We start from the raw sequence: 18,519 nt of genomic DNA, 5'->3' as shown, positions 1-18,519 counted from the left end.
CAGTATCTTCTCCTGAGAAAAGGAATGGAGAGACCACTGTGACAACAAAATTATTTTCTGACATCAAAACTACTAGTTAAAGGCACAAATCTACACAGTCTTATACCAGAGTATTTAAAGTTATAAGATTTTTTTTTCAATAGACATTCACAGAAGCTACTTAATCAGCGCTTGTTAGGAAAACAGAGGCGGCTCAATAACCAGACTGTATATCAAAGTTATCAAAGAGAAACCTGTCAGCATAGACTTAATATTTTTTCTCCTATTAACATAATTATTTCCTACTCAGTAAAAATGAAAATGACATGTTAGCATTTCCAAAACATGAGAAAATGACCCTCTAGGCTTTATATGACTATCAAAACAAGCGCCAGTACTTTATTTGCAAATTATCGTGCATGAAATGGTCAAACTCAGCAAGTTTACCAGTCAACAAAGTTTGTGCTCTACCAGTTATAATCAATTTACATGTAATGATATGTCTAAATATGAATTTAAATGAGTTCTTTTCATTTCATGTTGATCAGCTGCTTTATCATCATAGATATGGATACTGACCACAGTAAATGCTGCAGAAACAGCAGAGCATGCACGAGTTCCGTGAGGCAATGGTAACCAAACATAACAAAATTTGTTTTCATATAAAAAGACAGCCTCTGACTGCTAAGTCATGTTTATTTTCCAGTCAAGTTAACAAAAATACTTGCTAAGAGGTTATTTCCAGGCATTTGCTGTATATGCCACGTCCACAGCAAATATACAACATGAATCACAACAGTTTTCTCACCTTGTAACCTACTGGATTTCTCTTTTACTGTATGAAAAGAACCGTAAGGCTGCCACAGAATAAAGCACATTTAAACATCATCCCTGTTGTATATAAATACACATTATTAGGACCTGCAAAAGGAATATTCTCGAGATGAAGAGAATTCTAGTTTCTTTAATAGTGCATTAGTCGCATCGCTGCACAACAATCTTTAATACAATCATAAAAAATTTAAAATAACTGAGGCAAGTGAAATTAAGTTCCTTCACAGCAGTCAGTGCTGATCAGATGCTATGTTGGAAGAATACAAGGCAAAGACAGGTTCAACATACAAGAATGCATAACTAAACGGTGGCCCTGAAAATGTCTTCATTTAATACAATTAAATGAATATAATGGCAATCAAAAGAATGCCATTATATACTAAAGTTAAGTTCATGTTGCTTAGATTAATGTAAGTAAGATAAATAAAGCTTAACATTTTTCAAACAATAATCCTCTTAATTTTCCTTAACTTTATTAGCAATGTACATATTCATGTAAATACTCAAATACAATTTTTACTGATATACAGAATCATCTTAATGCATATTTGGTACAATTCCTTATTTTTGGTGTTCAGTAGTCACATTTGTTTTGATAAAATGATACAGCAGATTTATACTTAACATCACATACAGGTTTTGTCTATATAAAGAATTTCCAGAGCTTTTTCAGTTGTGGAATGGTATGTTTCAAACATGTGAAATTTTAAAAATGCTGCATGAACTTGTGACCTTGCCAATATACAGATCAACCTTCAGGAACTGTGATGAGCATGAATTGACACACATTTCTACCCGGGCCCTGTACAAGTATGGACACATTCAAAATGTTGTAACATCAGTATGATTTGCTTTTACTTTGGTGGTTGTGATATTCCAGGTGCAGATATGAAGTGCACCTTAATGGTCCTCATAGCAGAATTTTTATCCCCCTGTATTTTAAAGGCATCAGCTTCTTTTATTCTCCCTTGTAGCGAGGAGGTCTCTTCTCCTTAAATGCAAGAAGACCTTCAATTCTATCTTTTGTTGGAATAGTCTGCAATGAGCAGAGTAACAATTCATTACTGACACCAAAAACAAAACAAGAAAAATATTTTCATACAAATCCTAGTTCTTTAATGCATCCAGAATGCAACAGAAAAATAAAACTAAAATGTCTAGGCAGATAGAGGAATGTACCAGACACTTCCAAGGCACAATATAAGGCTGGGAAACAATTTGGGAGAAGGAAGAGTATCTTTTCTCCAAACAGATGACTGTGAGAAACTCTCTATACTTTGGTTTTGAGTTTTTTGTGGTTTTTTTGTTTTTTTATTTTTATTATAGGGCGGAAGGTAGGTTATTAATCAGATCAACATATGTTTTAAATAAGCATTTAATGCTGATGCTTCTATTTCCGTGATCAAAAACAAGTCCAAGAATATACAAACTCAAATACATCATTCCCATGTTTCACTGGCAAAGTGGTTTGTCTTGGTTTTCTGTTGGTTAGCACGTATGCCATCAGTGGCACATGTTACTAAAGTGCCCATCATATTATCTGATGCTAAACCAAAAAGCAAAAGCAAGGCAGTTCTTGGACTAGATGCATGGCAATGTATGACTGGCTAGGCATATGGCTGGAAGTGCTTCACTACCTTCACCCTAACAGTCTTGGCAGGGAGATGTTCTTGTGCTAAACTACACCTGCTTCCTTAAATTCCTTACAAAAACATAGTAAGTAGAAGGAAGGTCTAAATACAATGTCAAAATATTTGGAGAAGAAATCATAGAGCAATTTCTAGTTGAATTTCTGCATGTTTCATAACAGGCACCAGCAAAGCCTGTTTTCTGGGGGTTTCGTGTAATCATACTTACGTACCTGAGCGTAACAAGCTTCTTCAATTGCTAAACCTGTTACTAAGTCGACCTGAAGAAAAGAATATAGTGGTTTTTTTCAAGCATATTTCTATGGTTTTGTTATACGTTATTTTGTGACAGCTAACTTGAATATTGTATTTCTATATGCCACATACTAAAACACTTCTGCAAAGTTTTTCTACACTACCTTAACATAGAAATGCTACACTGCCATGTGGTGATAGCGGTTAGTATTTCTGTAGCAACTTCCTTACCTAGCAACACAATTAGTATGTAATACACTGTCAAAACAATGTATGTTCTTCACTACAAATCATCTGGACTAAAAACCATTAGCTACTTGCACATTTGTAATCATTTCATTTACTATAGTGGAAAAGATTTAGCATACTGCATGCTTAATTAAAAATTGTGCTGAAAAAAGTTATCTTCAAAATGTCATATATGAACATGATGCCATGCCACAAAATAAACATAAATTCAACTTTAAAGGGATTTAAAAAAAAAAAAAAGACATCAATGGCCATCCTGCATCATGTTTTAATAACATTTTTTCTTTATGAACTGGTCTGAAGAGCTGAAATTCCACTCACTACTTCTCCACTTCTCCACCTGTCTTACGCATCAGCTGCTGTAGAACATACCAGCATTCTGCATGGCCACTGAAAGGCCAAGAAATTTGCAAGGGGAGATAAGCTATAGGATAGATTACCAAAGGAAGTCATGAAATCTCTGCCATGGAATGCTTGTAAAAACAGTTGAACGAATATTTGGGTTGATCAGTTTTGCTACAGTAGATCTTGCAGATCTTGGGGCCCCAAGATTGAACGGGAAGATCATTCAGAGTCCTTCTAACCCTACTGTCACTAATTCTATAAACATCATGGGTTTGACCTTTCAGTCCACTATACCTCATAGCTAGATAATTTAGCTTGCAGCATTTTGAACCTTGGGTCCCACCGAAATAGATCTTGAATTCTACCGTTACTTGTTATGGAAACCTAACCCATGTACTCTGTGCACAATAGCTTATGAATTTGGTTCTCAGGCCAAAGCTTACTGGTTTGTTGAACTCAATTATATCGCTGGTTGTTTTTGAGACTTTAAGAAAAAAAGGACTATTCTTAAATTGGTGTGATTCCCTTTCCCTTGTGCTAGGTTGAGCTATAAGGTGCCCTGGTGCAGAGCTTATGCATGTGCTTAACTTTGAATATAGTCCTGCTGAGCTCAGCAAGAACATGTAAGTAAACATGTAAGTAAAATACATGTCCAGACGTGTCCAGGGCTGGATTTTAACGAGACGTCAATAGCGTTCAAGAAAGTGTGGCAATCAGAAACAAATATGAAATCAGATTCCAGATATAATTTTAACACTAACCTCTATGAAACTATTAAAAATAAATGACATGCATTTTGGCCTTTAACTTCAGTAGTTACTAAACACTGAGAGCATTGACAGACTTGATAGAGTAAAACTTCGCAGGTTTTTTTTGCCCAAGCATTTGAAATACAATCTGTTCATAGTAGCTTATGTTTACTTTCTGGTATTAATAATTAGCAGAGTGCGTTATTCCCAGGCAGACATGATGCTACTAAGCCTCATTATGGAAATTAGCATCAACTCTAGTCTCAGGAGTCTGAGATATAAAAAAACTGCATTACGTATTTTAAAAAGTTTTTTACCTAATAGATTTTGAAAGACTATACAATGGGAAACTAAAAACAGTTCTAGAAAAAAAATCACTACAGTAGACCAGGTTGCCAGCCTGAGTTCTGCTTATGTTTATGGAAAGTACAGATACTTACCTCCATACCCTGATTGATGGCCAGTTTTGCAACTCTCATTGCTACTGGTCCCTAAAATGAAAGAAAAAGCTTATTTAGGTATCATCAAAATCTGTAAGTTTATGCAGTGATGAGTCTGCACATCAATGTTTTTATATTGGGACCTTCTAGACTTTGGACTTTTATTGGAGGACCCTCCTCCAATGGGCTGGAGAACAGCAAGATATCTTTGTGAATCATCTCAGTCCTATGCCTATGCATCAGCATCAGCATCTGAATGTTCAGTGTTCAAAGATTGCTTTAGAGAAGTGACCTGCTGCTTTGGGAAAAGCCAAATCCTTTTGAGCTGGTTCCAATTCAAAGTCATAACTATAAATCAACCTTTCAGAATCTCTGTACGTTAAAGTTTATACTGTATTTTTCATGTTTGTCTTCCTATGAGGGTGTTCAAGAGACAAATAACCAGTTATATGCAATATTTAATCTGTAACATTTTCCCATTTCAATGGCAAATTTTAGTTGTTATACTTGTGGTCTAATAAAGTGGTTTACTAAGTATTTTCTTCTTCTACCTCCTATTAATTTGTTACGTGGGACCCTTCACTTGAAAAACAGGTTTACTAAAAGCTCCAAACTCACATTCTCTAAACAAACAGCTTGCAGTCTACGGCAACAGGGGAACAGGTAGCAGTCACCTAACACAAAGACTCCTGTAAGGGTCATACTTAAACTTCTTACTAAAATTTTCAAGTTCTAAAGCACAGGAGTTCAGCAAATCTCATTTCAATTATTTTATGAAAGACAGAGATAGCACGTCACTTAGAATGAATGACAGTAAGAGCATGATTCTTTCACTAAGCTTATCCACAAAGAATAGAAAGCAAACTTTCCACTAGTAAGTGGGTTTTGCTTTAATACTGAAATTGCATTTAGCTTTATGTTTTCAAAATAGGACTTACACTGAGATACGTTCACTTTCATATTGACCTGTTTACTTCTCTTTTGAAATATTCAACAACAGTCTAATCTATTGAGATAATTGCTTTACTAAAAAAACAACCAATACTTAGACTATTTTTTTGTTTAAAACTTGAAAGCCAAAATATGCAATACAAGCACAGACCATATCACAACTATACAAGAATTGACAGATTCACTATAAATTGCCAAATAACAGCACTCAATACATGAGGAAGAAAACTTCTGACTGCACTCCACATAACTAAAATGGCTTTTTAATACATAAATTAATTGTTTTTCTTAACACAGCTGGTTCTTTTGGAGTTTTAATGTTTGGTAAAAACTAAAAGCTGAAATAAAATTATTTTTTTTTTTACCTGAGGTAAAAATTCTCTTGCCAGAGCTAATGCTCTTCTGTAAGCAGCGTCCCCTGTTTCATTCTGTTCTACCACATGGCTAATCAGTCCTATTGATTTTGCTTCCTCACCATCTACAATACGTGCAGAGAAGATTAGTTCTTTTGCCAAAGACACTCCAATTGTGCGAGGTAATCTCTGCGTGCCCCCTAAAGTTTGGAAAAAGAGAAAATGCAACTATTAGTTTCCCATCCATTTATACCACAAATGTAGATGCCTTCTTCAGTTCAAATACTTTTCATTTTTAATTCCATAAACAATTATATGAGCATACAGAAATCAAACTATCATGTAAAGGCATTCCTAAATGCCTTCTTCAGTTTTAGCACTCTAAAACGAAATCAATTGCTCTGTTTCTTAGAAAGACATGTAAGTAACTGAAAAGAGGTAATATTAATGGACATTATGTTACCTTATTCATATCAGCCAAAAGCTGAAGCAAAACTATTTGCCAGTAAATACCATATCCCAAACTCTTCTTTCTAACAATCTATTTTTATGGTATTAATCATCACTGTATGAACACTTTTGAAGAACTATACTCAAAGAGACTATATACTCTAACAATACTGTAGTCCATGCTCAAATTTGCATATGCTAGGAACCATAAAAATTTATAGTAAAACTACTAGACAAGGTCTTTAAAAAGCCATGGTTTTGTCTCCTCCAATTTCCATATTACTGTTGAAACCTTAAGGCTTGATTACAAAAACTAGGGAAGGATAATGACAGGTGTGGAACTGCAGAGAAAGGCGCTTAACTTTAGTTAGCTTTTCTTAATACGTTAAAAACTTCTTGGGAGATCAGCATTTTCAGAAGGTCAATAAGCAGTAACTACATTAACCAGACACGCAAAGATTGCTTAGTTAGAGTAACAATTAACTTTCCAGAACTGACAAACAACGAGAATGTGGCAATATTCATTATCAAAACTAAAGAAGTAGAGTCAAATCACAGAAGCAGATGTTTGTATGTATTAAAACAGCGGAAATGGAGTTTACCCAGGAGAAATTATTTTGAAAATATATAAAGTCCCCTATTTTGACATGGATTCACTATTAAAAAACCAAATATTCAATTTATATAGCCATTCTGTAAGTAAAAATTTCTTTCCAAACAGGTATTTCTGCAAGAGCATGGTAATATATTAAAATATAAATATATGTATTTATGCAAGAGGAGTATATGTCAGAGATGTTTGAAGGGAGATTGTACAATACGGGATAAGTACGTGTTCAACTAATGTAAAATAGATTAATTTCCACTAGATAATGTTGGACTAAGCCAGTATTTTATTGAAGTCATTCCATTCTCTTACTGATGTTTCCTGAAAATACTTTAAATACATGTCTGAGACAAAAATCTGACGGGAAGCAAACAAAAAGTTTTTCTGACTCAATGATTCAGCTTTCAACTATTGTTTTTTATGAATCACAAGCTTCAGTACTATATTCCCTTCGATAAAAACAGACCTGCCTTTGAATACATTACATCATACAAAAATGCAGAAGGTTTGGGAGATTTCTGCCTTATGCCTATTAGAATATTAAAAAATCACGATATATAACAAAACCTGAAATGTATTTTCTGGGCTGAAACTAGAGGAATTAAAAAATTGCTTACACTCATAACAGTGAAAATAAAATTTGTAGAACAACAACATTAGTAAATACAAGCAATGTGATATTCTGTATGGTCCTACCACACTGAGAGGATTTCAGCAAGACTGTCCTAGTGGTCAAGGGCAACAGGCAACAGCAAGAGGAACTCCCGTTCAATAAATTCTGCTAATTCTGTTAGTTGTACAGCTCAGCCAGGGATAGTACTAAGGGGAAAATTCTGCTAACAGCAAGATTTCCAGAAAGCTCTAGGGAATTTTGATGAAAGGGGCTAGGGGAGACTAAAACAAAACCCCTTCCAAAATACTATAAACCCTGAAGCCTAAGCCTTCCTGTTAGCCTTGGCTGCTGCACTGGTGAGATTCACAGAGAATGACTAAAGCTGCAGCTGTCAACCTTTATATCAGCACTAGATGCTATAAAAATATGAGCTGTGTTTTCAAGAAGCTTGCTGCTTCTGATACTGAGCTGTACCACCATCATCACAAACAAACATTTACTGTCTTTTTTGTTTTAAATACTGAACATGTCTCTTGATTTCTCACCCAAAGAAGCCGTCACATCCTAGTCAATGTCTATCCTTGTACAGATTTTAAGTGTACATCAGAACACAGCAAATATCTACCCTGATTCTCTTTAAGAATAGTTTAGTCATAAATTATCCCTTTCAGCACAGTAATGGAATCTAGAAAAGCACCAGATTTGGCTTTTGATTAAAGCAAATCATTTGTCGAAATCATAAGACACGAAATCGTATGAGGCTGAATTTACTGACTCCTCATCTTCTTCTTCTTCCTTGTTTGCTATGCCTACTATTTCTTTCTACTTAATTGTCACCCCTTCCTTTACTGTTTTATCTCTTCTATTACTACTTTTACCAGGAAATGTTGAAAATAAAATTTAATTGAGCAACAGCATTTCATAACTTTGACCAAACAATGGATATGTTTAAGCATGAAATAGTGTTTATAGATGAAAAAAGTGTTCTTGCCAGTGTCTTACACAATAATGATTAAAGAGCAAAAAAAGCAGACTGTAGTCTATGTTGTTTGGCTGCCTCCTACACTGCAAAGCCATTAAGCAGAGAAGCACATTCTTTGATTAATATTCACAGAACAGAAGCCAACAGTTCAGTGCATCAATCATACATATTCAGTAGTAAGAATGAGATATATGCACACAAAAAAGCTATAAGACCCCATTAATCAAATGTAAAAATCACACCAAAATATGTCCAACACACCAAAGGTGCACCCATTTAAGAAGAGAAGACAGAGAGTATACTGCAATTAGACGTTCTGGTTTGGTAATACACAAAGAACAGATTATACTTGCCAACTACAATCAGAGCTAAAGGAAGTAACATCCAGTCTTCAAAAACATTACTTAACCAAGGCATTTCATCTAAATGTAGAGCAGAATTTGATGGAAGAATAGTTGTTTCATCTTCACAAATTTAATGACATGTTATTTCAAGGACTAGTGATCTGGTATTACTCACTGTGTTGATAAAATTATTTGACATACAGTTGCAATGTAATGTGTTCTTATCTGAGATGGTATATATTCAATGTTGTAATAATTGTAAACAGCAGTTTTAGACGACACTAGTTCATATGAAAAGACACAGTAAATTGTGTCTAGTATGAAAAAGGCTGGCATGAAAATTGTTAAACAGTACTTTTTTTCTTTAACAAATAGTTGATAATGTATGAATATCTATTTACTGTCAGTAATTCATCAATTATAAAATATGTACGCAACTGGTTTGGATTAAGGGAATTACGTGATAAATTCCCAAGAGTATGTCCAACAAGATGAAGCAAGTAGCTTACTGGAAATAGATTCATCATTCTGGCAGAAAATATCTACAGTCAGTAGTTTTTCATAGCTCATGGCTCTGTCAAAACATATTGAAAAAAATCCTGTTCTGACAAAAATTCCAAACTTTACTTTGGTAATAATCCTGTTTATTAAGTCAAGTAAAAATGAGTCTTTCTATCCTATCCTTTCTATCCTGAGCTTTATTTGATTCATGTTATATTGATTTAACTGACAGATTTCTAGATTTGTTTTCTAAGACTACTGTGCATTTCTGATGTTTTATTAATAATCAATGGTGAAACCAAAGTCAGCCATAAACTTTCTAATTATTCAAGTCAGTCAAGAAATGGCTCTAATGTATCCTTGTGATTCTTTTGCAGAAAGATGTAAAGAGTAGATTTTTCTCCTTTCCATTGACACTTATAGAAATATGGAACACAGAAACCTGCTGTTCCTAACACCAAATCTTTAACAATATGAGCTCATAAATCATAGAATCACAGAATGGTTTTGGTTGGGAGAGACCTTAAAGATCATCTTGTTTCAATTCCCCTGCCATGGGCAAGGACACCACCCATTAGACCAGGTAAGCAAGCTAACATGGATAAAATTATTATTTTAATATCATATTTTTCGGTCATGTAAGCCGTATTTCCAAAGTCTGTGTAAAAAACATATTTTCCACTTTTAAATCATGTGCCATCCATTGCTAAGTTAAGCAATTTTCAAAATGTTAAACACTCTAAAAGCCTAAACATTCTACCAAGAAAATATTTAACACCAAGTTTCCAACAGATTGTTTCCCAAATCAGTACTGGATCCTCCAAAGTTGTACATTTTTTAGATAACTTAAATCTATGTATGGATCTTCATGGGCTCAGACATCCTAAATCCTTTCACAGAAGAAAGCCCTTCACTGACACTTCACTGGCACATCACTAACTAACAACTGGAAACAGCTTAGACTGGGAAAGACGTCAACAAAGATGCTAGTCATGGGGTGAAAACAGGATGGAGAAGAAATAAAACATTATCTCTTCAAGGAGCACTGAGCTGAGGAGGAACAGGCAGCAGGAGAGGCTGCTCTCATGTCTAGCCATAAAAGGCATTGTTTGGAAGAAGAATGGAGACCTGAGCAAAGCCCGAGACAGGAGCCTGAGGCTGACTCAGAGGGTGCCTGGGGTCTATGATGACAGAGAAGTTGTCTGAGATTTCATAGTAGGCTGCCAAAAGTGCTTTTGGAAGTCTGGCTGGCCAGTCAAACCGAAGAAAGCCCCATAAGAACATCAGACACAACCCAACTCGAGGTCGAAGAGGCAGGATGACCTGCTATATACGCCAGCCTGGTCATGGCAAAGCTCAGCTCCAAAACTGCCAACTTAATTTGCAAATCAGTTCTTAAATTTCATAATCCATTTCAGTCACCTGTGTCTGTGGATTTGTTTATTTAAAAACCTATCTGAGAACCACCTAGAATATATCAAACAACTGTGTATAGGTGCCTTGAAGGCAGCAGCTTGAAGTAGAAGAAAATAGTATTTGGCTTGAAGATGTATGCTTAGTGTCCATCAGAGATAGTGTAAATACACTTTCAAAATTCACTAAGAGTTAAAAAAATCACAGCTTTTGTAAAGGATGATGACATTGTTAGGTAATCTAGAAAAATTTTCAAAATAAGCAATCCTCTTGCAGATTGAGAAAGAGAGAAGATGGTTTCCCAGCTTATGTGAAATGAATGGAACGAAAATGGAATCTGATTTTTATAAAATGGAGCCCACTTCAAAAGATTCTGCATCTGGTATAAGGACCTTACTCCACATTTCCCTCACAAGCATGGTACAGCCAACTGCATGGACTCCACCATCAGACTAAACACCCCTTGAAAAGCACAGATCTGCATTACCACCCATGGGCTCCCAGGACTCATGGTACTAGCAACGCACACACTGACAACCTGCCTCCTCTTTTTTTTTTTTTTTAACTGAAAGGAAGAAAAATGTCTAAGGCTGTTAATCTACTTATTAGCTTTTACTTAAATGTAAATAAATGCAACAAGCATGAGCACACACAGATATTCAGTAAGGCCACATGCTTTCCTACGACTCCAGATAGGAACTTGGTCTTACTATCATTTGGGAATGCAATGACGGAAAGTGAACTTAAATGAATTCAAAAGTACATACACATTAAAACATAACTCATCTTGCTGTAGATAGAAATTAATGGCCCAAGAAGAAGGCATTTTCCAGTTTCAAAATTACACCCATACATTTATGAAGTCATTACTCAGCTGTAACAACAGGTAGGAGGTTTAGACCAGTTCTGCTCTGTATGATCCTACTTTACAAATCATATGGGCTTTATGAGTAATATTAGGTAAAAACCTTTATTTAATTTGTACTGTAAATAAATAATCTTATAGTCAATGTTCTTACAGTTTTGGATTGACCATGACATCTAAAATTTAACTTGTGAAAATCAGAACAAGAAAAACCAGACATGAGGAAAAACTACCATCATTACAAGTGAAATACAGAAAAATTAATTACCAGAGTAGTATCCTATTTTTATTTACGTTTTGAATGAGATCACAGTCCCAAACTGGGGCAATTACTTAAGTTTTTAATGGACAGAACTGAGCAACAAGGAAAGCAAAAACCAGACTATTAAAACTGAAGCCTTCACTGCTTATGAGCAAGTGACTTGAATGTTTTCCTCACTTCAGTGCTCTCTGCATGGAAATCTGCCATTTCATTCTTCTACACAGCAACGAAATCCATCACTCTGCAAATGCCCCAAACCAATTCCTATTCTTTCTCAGATCCTGACTACTGTCAAATTAATCTGCTTTCAAAGTAATGGGTTTTTAAGAATTTACCTCTGAAATTATTCATCCTTGAAATTCTCTGACTTGAACAGCAATAAGGAAATGAGAATTAGTGGCTAACAGAAATGGGAGCCCAGGGAAAACAGCAAAGCCAACAAGACTGTAGGACAGAATCCTGCCTGGTTCAGTTGCCAAATCCCAAGAAAGCAGAGGGATCTGTATACTGATAAATATATTTAAAATGAACTCATACATATGAAGCATATTTTTCATATTGGGTAGGATGTCCTCCCATACACTACAGCTACACTGCACCTATCCTAGTACTGAGGCTGTAACTTTTTTTATAACATATAACATAATGTCTATAACATTTTACAGTGCTTTGAAAACACGGACTCTACCAAAAAACTGGCCAAGTTGTTCAAAGCTGGCATGCATTAATAACAATCTGCAACACAAAAAGCAAACTCTTTAGTAACCTGGAACTAAATTTTGAGATACCAAGTCTGATACACAGAAAAATTCCTAAGTTTTTCAGCTTGATTTGTTAGATTTTGTAACACTATCTAGGAGTGCCAGAATGGCATTCTGTTTTTTTTCCCAGCTTGATCCTTCTATTTGTTACTTTACAGTAATAGCTGATATGTGAAGAAATTATCACTGCTGTTAATAAAAATTCTGTAAGTGACATAATTTAAATGCTATTTTTATGTGTGCATGTTAATTTATATTCTGAATGTTACATTATTTGCTATTCCTTGCAAGTATATTACCTATCTGTGAGAATAATTAAAACATATATTACCAATTAACAATTAAAATAAATTCCTAACAAGTGTAAATATAAATATGTTTTCAGTCTGTGTTACAATACCGTCTCTATGCGCTAATTTTGATCACAATGCTTGAAACAACGAAAGACCTGTCCTTTTCAGAGACACTGGCAGCCTTAGTGACTTCAGCTTCAGGTTTTCATGGTCAGTACCTCCGGACTAGCTATCAAAATACTAAAATCAGCAAACTGACACCTAAGAAACTGCAGTTTAAATGATTTGAACATACCAGCCTATGTCAGAAGCTTATGACATGAACTGGGAGAGAAGCTACTTTTCCAAAGCCAGGATCATCCTTTACAAGCTCTACAGAAAACTTGCACAAATATGATTTGATCACTACTTAGCTACACTGAGAGCAGCAGATACCCTCCAGACCATACAAAAGATGAAGTATTCAAAGACTGAAAGGTTACAAATTCAACATAAACAAAAGCAATTGGAAGAAGACTCAAATTGCTTATTGTTCATGTCCTTATCAGGCAATCACATCTCCTTACTGCTTTTGACTGACCCTTTGACTCATATATTGCTGCTCAGGATCAACTAAGAGAAGTAGGTAGGACTAGCACATTGTTTAGAGTTACACTATTATTAAAAAGCCAGCCACTGAACTGAACCAAATATTCAATTTTTTTTATAGTCCCACCTACAGCTAAAAATGTCTTATTAAAGAAAAGAATTTATTCTGCTTCTCCAGTCTGCTGCTTGTACTCATGCCATATACTAATCCGTAACCGTGAGAATTTGTGGCAAAGAAACCTCTGGTTGTTTGAACTGAGAAAAATACAATACAATCAATAAAAACTAGACCATTAATGTAATGGTAATCTTATATGCTACTGTACTGTACATGTGGAATATCCTTGAGCAGCAGCAACCTGCATGGCCCTAATACACACATCCTCTCCTTACTAGTTCATATTGGGACAGAGCTCAAGCTGGTACATTCCACCCCCACAGACAACCTCCCCCTGCTTAGTATACCAAACACAGTCATAACTCCCCACAATATTCTATGTTAGATCATTTTGGCTCCCTAAATATGAGACCAATGATGGTTTTGTGCTAACGTATAGGATAGAAAAGAGAAAAATACTTACTTCCCCCCCCCAAGAATTTAGAAACATTTTCTGCAAGTATGAACTACGTATAGCTGATGATCAAGGCACACATAAAGGAAGAAAGGATATGGGAAGAAAGAACTCTTTTAAAGAACGAACACTGGGATGTTTGGTGTAGGAAGTAAACCAGGAAGCTGGAACAGATGACTAACTAGAAGTACTTCCAGTGATCCTGCATAAAGCTTCTGAATTTCTTCCATTTTGTGGCAAGATCATCACTATATTTCCTAGAAAAGGGGCAAATGAGGGTTTCCTTTAGCTTGGTTCTTTTCTAGAAACACCTAGAAAGAATTCTTAGGACCATCCACACTCTGTCAGGCCAATAAATAGGTTTATCATTCTACATAATCAAGAAAGGCAAGAAGGACCTCATAGTCTCAAGCTAGAAGGAGAATATCACTCCATTCATTATGAACTAAAAAATAGCCATTTCTTCTGGCAGATAATAATATTAGCATATTAAGCTAAAAGGTAAAAATTAAACTAACTTCCTTCTTCCTCTTTTAGTTTGGATATTTCATGTAGTTATCCATATTTTCTGATGCCGAGGCGCAAAATAATATTTAAAAAAATGCATCAGGGTGGGCCTCTGAGAGACCGAAGTCTGTATTTTTTTGCTTAAAACACTTAATATGTCCATGTCAAGTACATTGCACTCTGTGTTATTAATTTCTTTACAATTTCACAAAACTTCTACAGTGAGAATTAGCTATCAAGAGAAAACTCAGATTAACTCAAGTCATCCAATTAACCCTGGTTTCTCAGATCTCAAATTCATATTAAAATATAAAGATAATTAATATAGAGTTGTTAGTATAAAGTTACAAAGGATTAATAGCTTTTGGGGCAATTTTTCCTGTAAGCTTTTTTTCAGTTATGTCTGAGAATCAGAGGGGAAAAAATAAGTCTTGGTCAGAAACTGAAAATACATGATGAAAAATAGAGGTAAAGAAGGAAGGACAGGAATCTATTACTTCTGAAATTAAGAAACTTGTAATAGTTGGTTCAAATAAGTCTCCAGAGACAGAGAGGTTCTGTGAAATAATTAAGAAACAGTACTTCATAAATCATTTTGTCCAACTTGTTTTGTATTGAACTAACTTGTGCAGCTGTTCTTTTAAGGCAGACTGCACAATTGCCATTTCATTTGTTGAATTTTCTGGAAATTGAAGAAAAATACCAGACATACAGTGAATTCATTATGAGTTTCAAAGCTATTTTAGCTTCTTACATAATACAGTCATAAATGAATATGGAATGGAAATAATCAGACTCTGTACTATTATTCAGTAATGATGGATCTCAAAATAGATAAACTAGTCAATTAAAAGTGAGTTATATTATTTACACCGACATGAAGAACATATTTTTATTTGCTTCAAATTTAATGCTGACCCTAAGTAGAATGGATTTAGGTTTTTGTATTACCTTGGCCTGATACAGCGATCCTACTTACTTCAAGGTCTTCAACCCTATGACAGCTGAGAATGGGGTAAAAGTAACTTAGAAAGCTGTGCTTCAGTTTCAGAGAAGTGTCAGATGTTTCACTCATCCTTTACACTATCCTTATTAAGAGCTCAGGAGTTGGGTTAGTTGTGTTTTTCAAGAAACCCATCAGTGTTCTACAGTGTCGTGATGGCAACCATACAATAGTTTACCTTTTAGACATTTCAGTACAAATGATCCATGACTATATTTTACAGGAGTATCTTAAATTCAGTTACTGAACCTCTGGAAGAAATAACCTTGATTATCTTTTTGGCATAATCAATTGGGTTTGTTCTTTTTAGTAGAAACAAAAGACTAATATTTTTGATCTTTTATGCCTCAAAACCCTTGAGTAATTAAATTTAATAATTTAGTAGAAACTAAAGCTAGGTATAATATTTTTGATCTTCTGTGCCTCAAAATTCTTGAGTAATAATACTTTTTAAACACAGAAAGTGTGTCCTTGTTATACTTGTAACTGAGTGGTTGAGGGAGAGGAGGAGTTGGCTATTTTAATTTATTTAGTTACACAAAAAAAGGCAAAGACTTGGACGCACTAACAAAAGCATTCCTTTTACCTGTTTCCTCTCCCTTATTACAGCTAATACTCTGAGAGCTTCCCACATGCAAAGTCAGGGATTTCCTTTGATTGAACATGACCATTTTCAAATTCAAACCCATTCTAGCAGTACAAAATAGGTTTAATATTTTCAGCTAGCTCTAACACATTACATATATATATCTGAGAACATGGGAAGTGAGATACATCAGAAAATGTTTTGCACCTTCTGTGGTCATTACTACTCCAAGTTTGGTAACGACTATGTAACAGGCTGAACTGGCTTTTCTAATTGCAGAGGGATGGAACCTCTGTGTGTTACAGCAGATGTGGAAATTTCTAAATTTGCAAACCTGATTACACGTTATAATTTACAAACTGCACAGGAAAAGTATCTCAGTATATCAGTATATCACAACCAGACTAATGTGATTCTGGGTAAAAAAGGAAAAAACGGAAAGATAGGATGAACATTTTTGTTAACCACTTAATGTTTTCTCTAAAACTTACAGACAATTAGGAAATGAAGAAAGCTGTTATTTGCTGGATTTCTACCTTGTTGATAAACCAAAACTATTCATACTCCTTCACTTCACAGGAGTTTTGGAAAACAACAAACTTTTTAACATCACCGCAACATAGGTGCCTCATAGATACTACTGCAACTTATTTCTGTAACTCCTGTAAGATGAAGTATTACCAATATCATGTGCTTTTATAGGGAAAAATGCATAATCATGTCCCCAGAAGGCGGCTGAAATGTATAGGAAATAAAGAATTATATTAATTTTACACAATGGGAAAACAAAATACACAAAATGTTGAGTACTAGCTAATTAAAGAATCATCTATTCTATGGAGGAGGGTATCCAGGAAAAAAAGGTGATGATGCAACATACCATGCTTCATCAGAGGATACAATTTCATGGAGCATTATAGTGACAGTCAAACTTGCTTTTATGATAATCATTGGAAAATGTGTATTCATAAGTAAGTGAAGTATTCAATACAAACATACTTGTTTTTGTTGAGTGGAACACAGGTGTGTTTCCTCTGAAAGCAGCTCTGTTTCCAGTCAGTTAACATGCGTAACTCATGCACGTCCACCAGTCTGTGGAAAGCTCAGCCATCAGAAGTGTCCAGTCCCACAGACAGCAGGACTGGCAAGTTTATAGCTCTGTGGTAGACTGACCTAGCAAAATATGTTAGCTCTAGACTTAAGAAGCTCTGGCCCAAGTGGATGCCCAAGGCCATTAGCCAGAGGAAAAAGCTGGACAAGGAGCTTGGTAGATCTTCAAGATTCTCCCAACAGAGGTCCCAGGATCCCTGGCAGCTAGGTCAGAAGCTCCCAGGCCTCTAAATGGCTGGGAGCCATCTAAAGCCAAATTAGGCTTTAGATGAGGAGTGGGAAACCTATGTAAGAGGTGGACAAGTTGGGAAAATAGCTGCCTAGGAGTCCAGAAACCCACTGACTTCACACAATTGATTTATTTTATTTTTCTTTCATTCCCTTCTTACCAATTCCTGTCTCGGCTTTATATATCAAAAAACTTCCTATTCCTTTTAGCCATACCAGCTAGTGTTAAGTTCTTAGGTTTTTCAGTTGCCTATATCACACAGCACAGAAATTTATTCAGTATATTATATACAGCTTTATTTCCCTCCTGAAATTATTGTCAATTTTGTCTCTCCAGTCTCACCGCACTATAAGATTAAGCTTGCCTTGTAGGTTCAGCAGTTTAAGTTGAAGGTTAATAACTTTCCTGAGTTCTGGCGATTATGAAAAACAGGCTGAGGCAGCATTTCACACCATGCTGCCCAAACACTAGAAGTCAATACGAAACCTGTATACGGGGATCAGGTAACAGTAAGAGACTGCAAAAAGAGGAGATGTTAATTATCTCATGGCGGGAGGAGAAATGGCTAAATGCTACTTGGTTCAATTTTCTAGTACCCCCTGCAGGTTAATACAAAGGAGTAGCATTTGGCTTCAAAGTGAATGGCATATATATCCTGCCTAATTAAAATGAAAATAAGACCAAAGGTCTTTTATGTTGTTATTAATATTTAATAAAATATTTCTAAGCTTCTGTGTGAAGTGAATACCAAAGGGACTGACTGTATTTCACCCATCTCTCAGTTTCAGGAAATGCTAGTATCTTGTTCACATTACCAATAGTACCTACTATTATTGTTGGGATTATACTTAATAGTCTTCCTTGTTTTCACGCTTCCTCACATCCGTATCAGGTTATCCTGACCACTCACATTCCCCTGGTCAAGAAGATGGACTGTTCATCTAGTTTAGCTACTTCAAGTATAAAGTAATATTTTTATGTAAATTAGGGATTCAAGCCCAAATATTTCACTAATTCTCTGAATTATGGTGTTCTATTTTTCATTTTCCA

The 18,519-nt window shown here is 35.2% G+C and overlaps 1 protein-coding gene across 1 annotated transcript in view; it reads right to left on the bottom strand.

The window, feature by feature from the left end:
- Positions 1-352: 352 nt before the first annotated feature.
- The window catches only part of AUH (AU RNA binding protein/enoyl-CoA hydratase), a 110,784-nt gene continuing 92,617 nt past the window's right edge, over positions 353-18,519 (bottom strand). The window contains exons 7-10 of the mRNA XM_014947578.1: positions 5,796-5,983; positions 4,480-4,530; positions 2,675-2,722; positions 353-1,849 (exon numbers count right to left, since the gene is read on the bottom strand). Of these exons, the coding sequence (XP_014803064.1) occupies positions 1,772-1,849; positions 2,675-2,722; positions 4,480-4,530; positions 5,796-5,983 (365 nt within the window). The 3' untranslated portion in view covers positions 353-1,771. The remainder of the gene's footprint in view (positions 1,850-2,674; positions 2,723-4,479; positions 4,531-5,795; positions 5,984-18,519) is intronic.

This window comes from Calidris pugnax, unplaced genomic scaffold (genome assembly GCF_001431845.1).
Source record: "Calidris pugnax isolate Ruff unplaced genomic scaffold, ASM143184v1 scaffold156, whole genome shotgun sequence".
Classification (NCBI taxonomy): domain Eukaryota; kingdom Metazoa; phylum Chordata; class Aves; order Charadriiformes; family Scolopacidae; genus Calidris; species Calidris pugnax.
The sequence above is the reverse complement of the archived record's forward strand: the minus strand, read 5'-3'. Positions and strand labels throughout refer to the sequence as shown.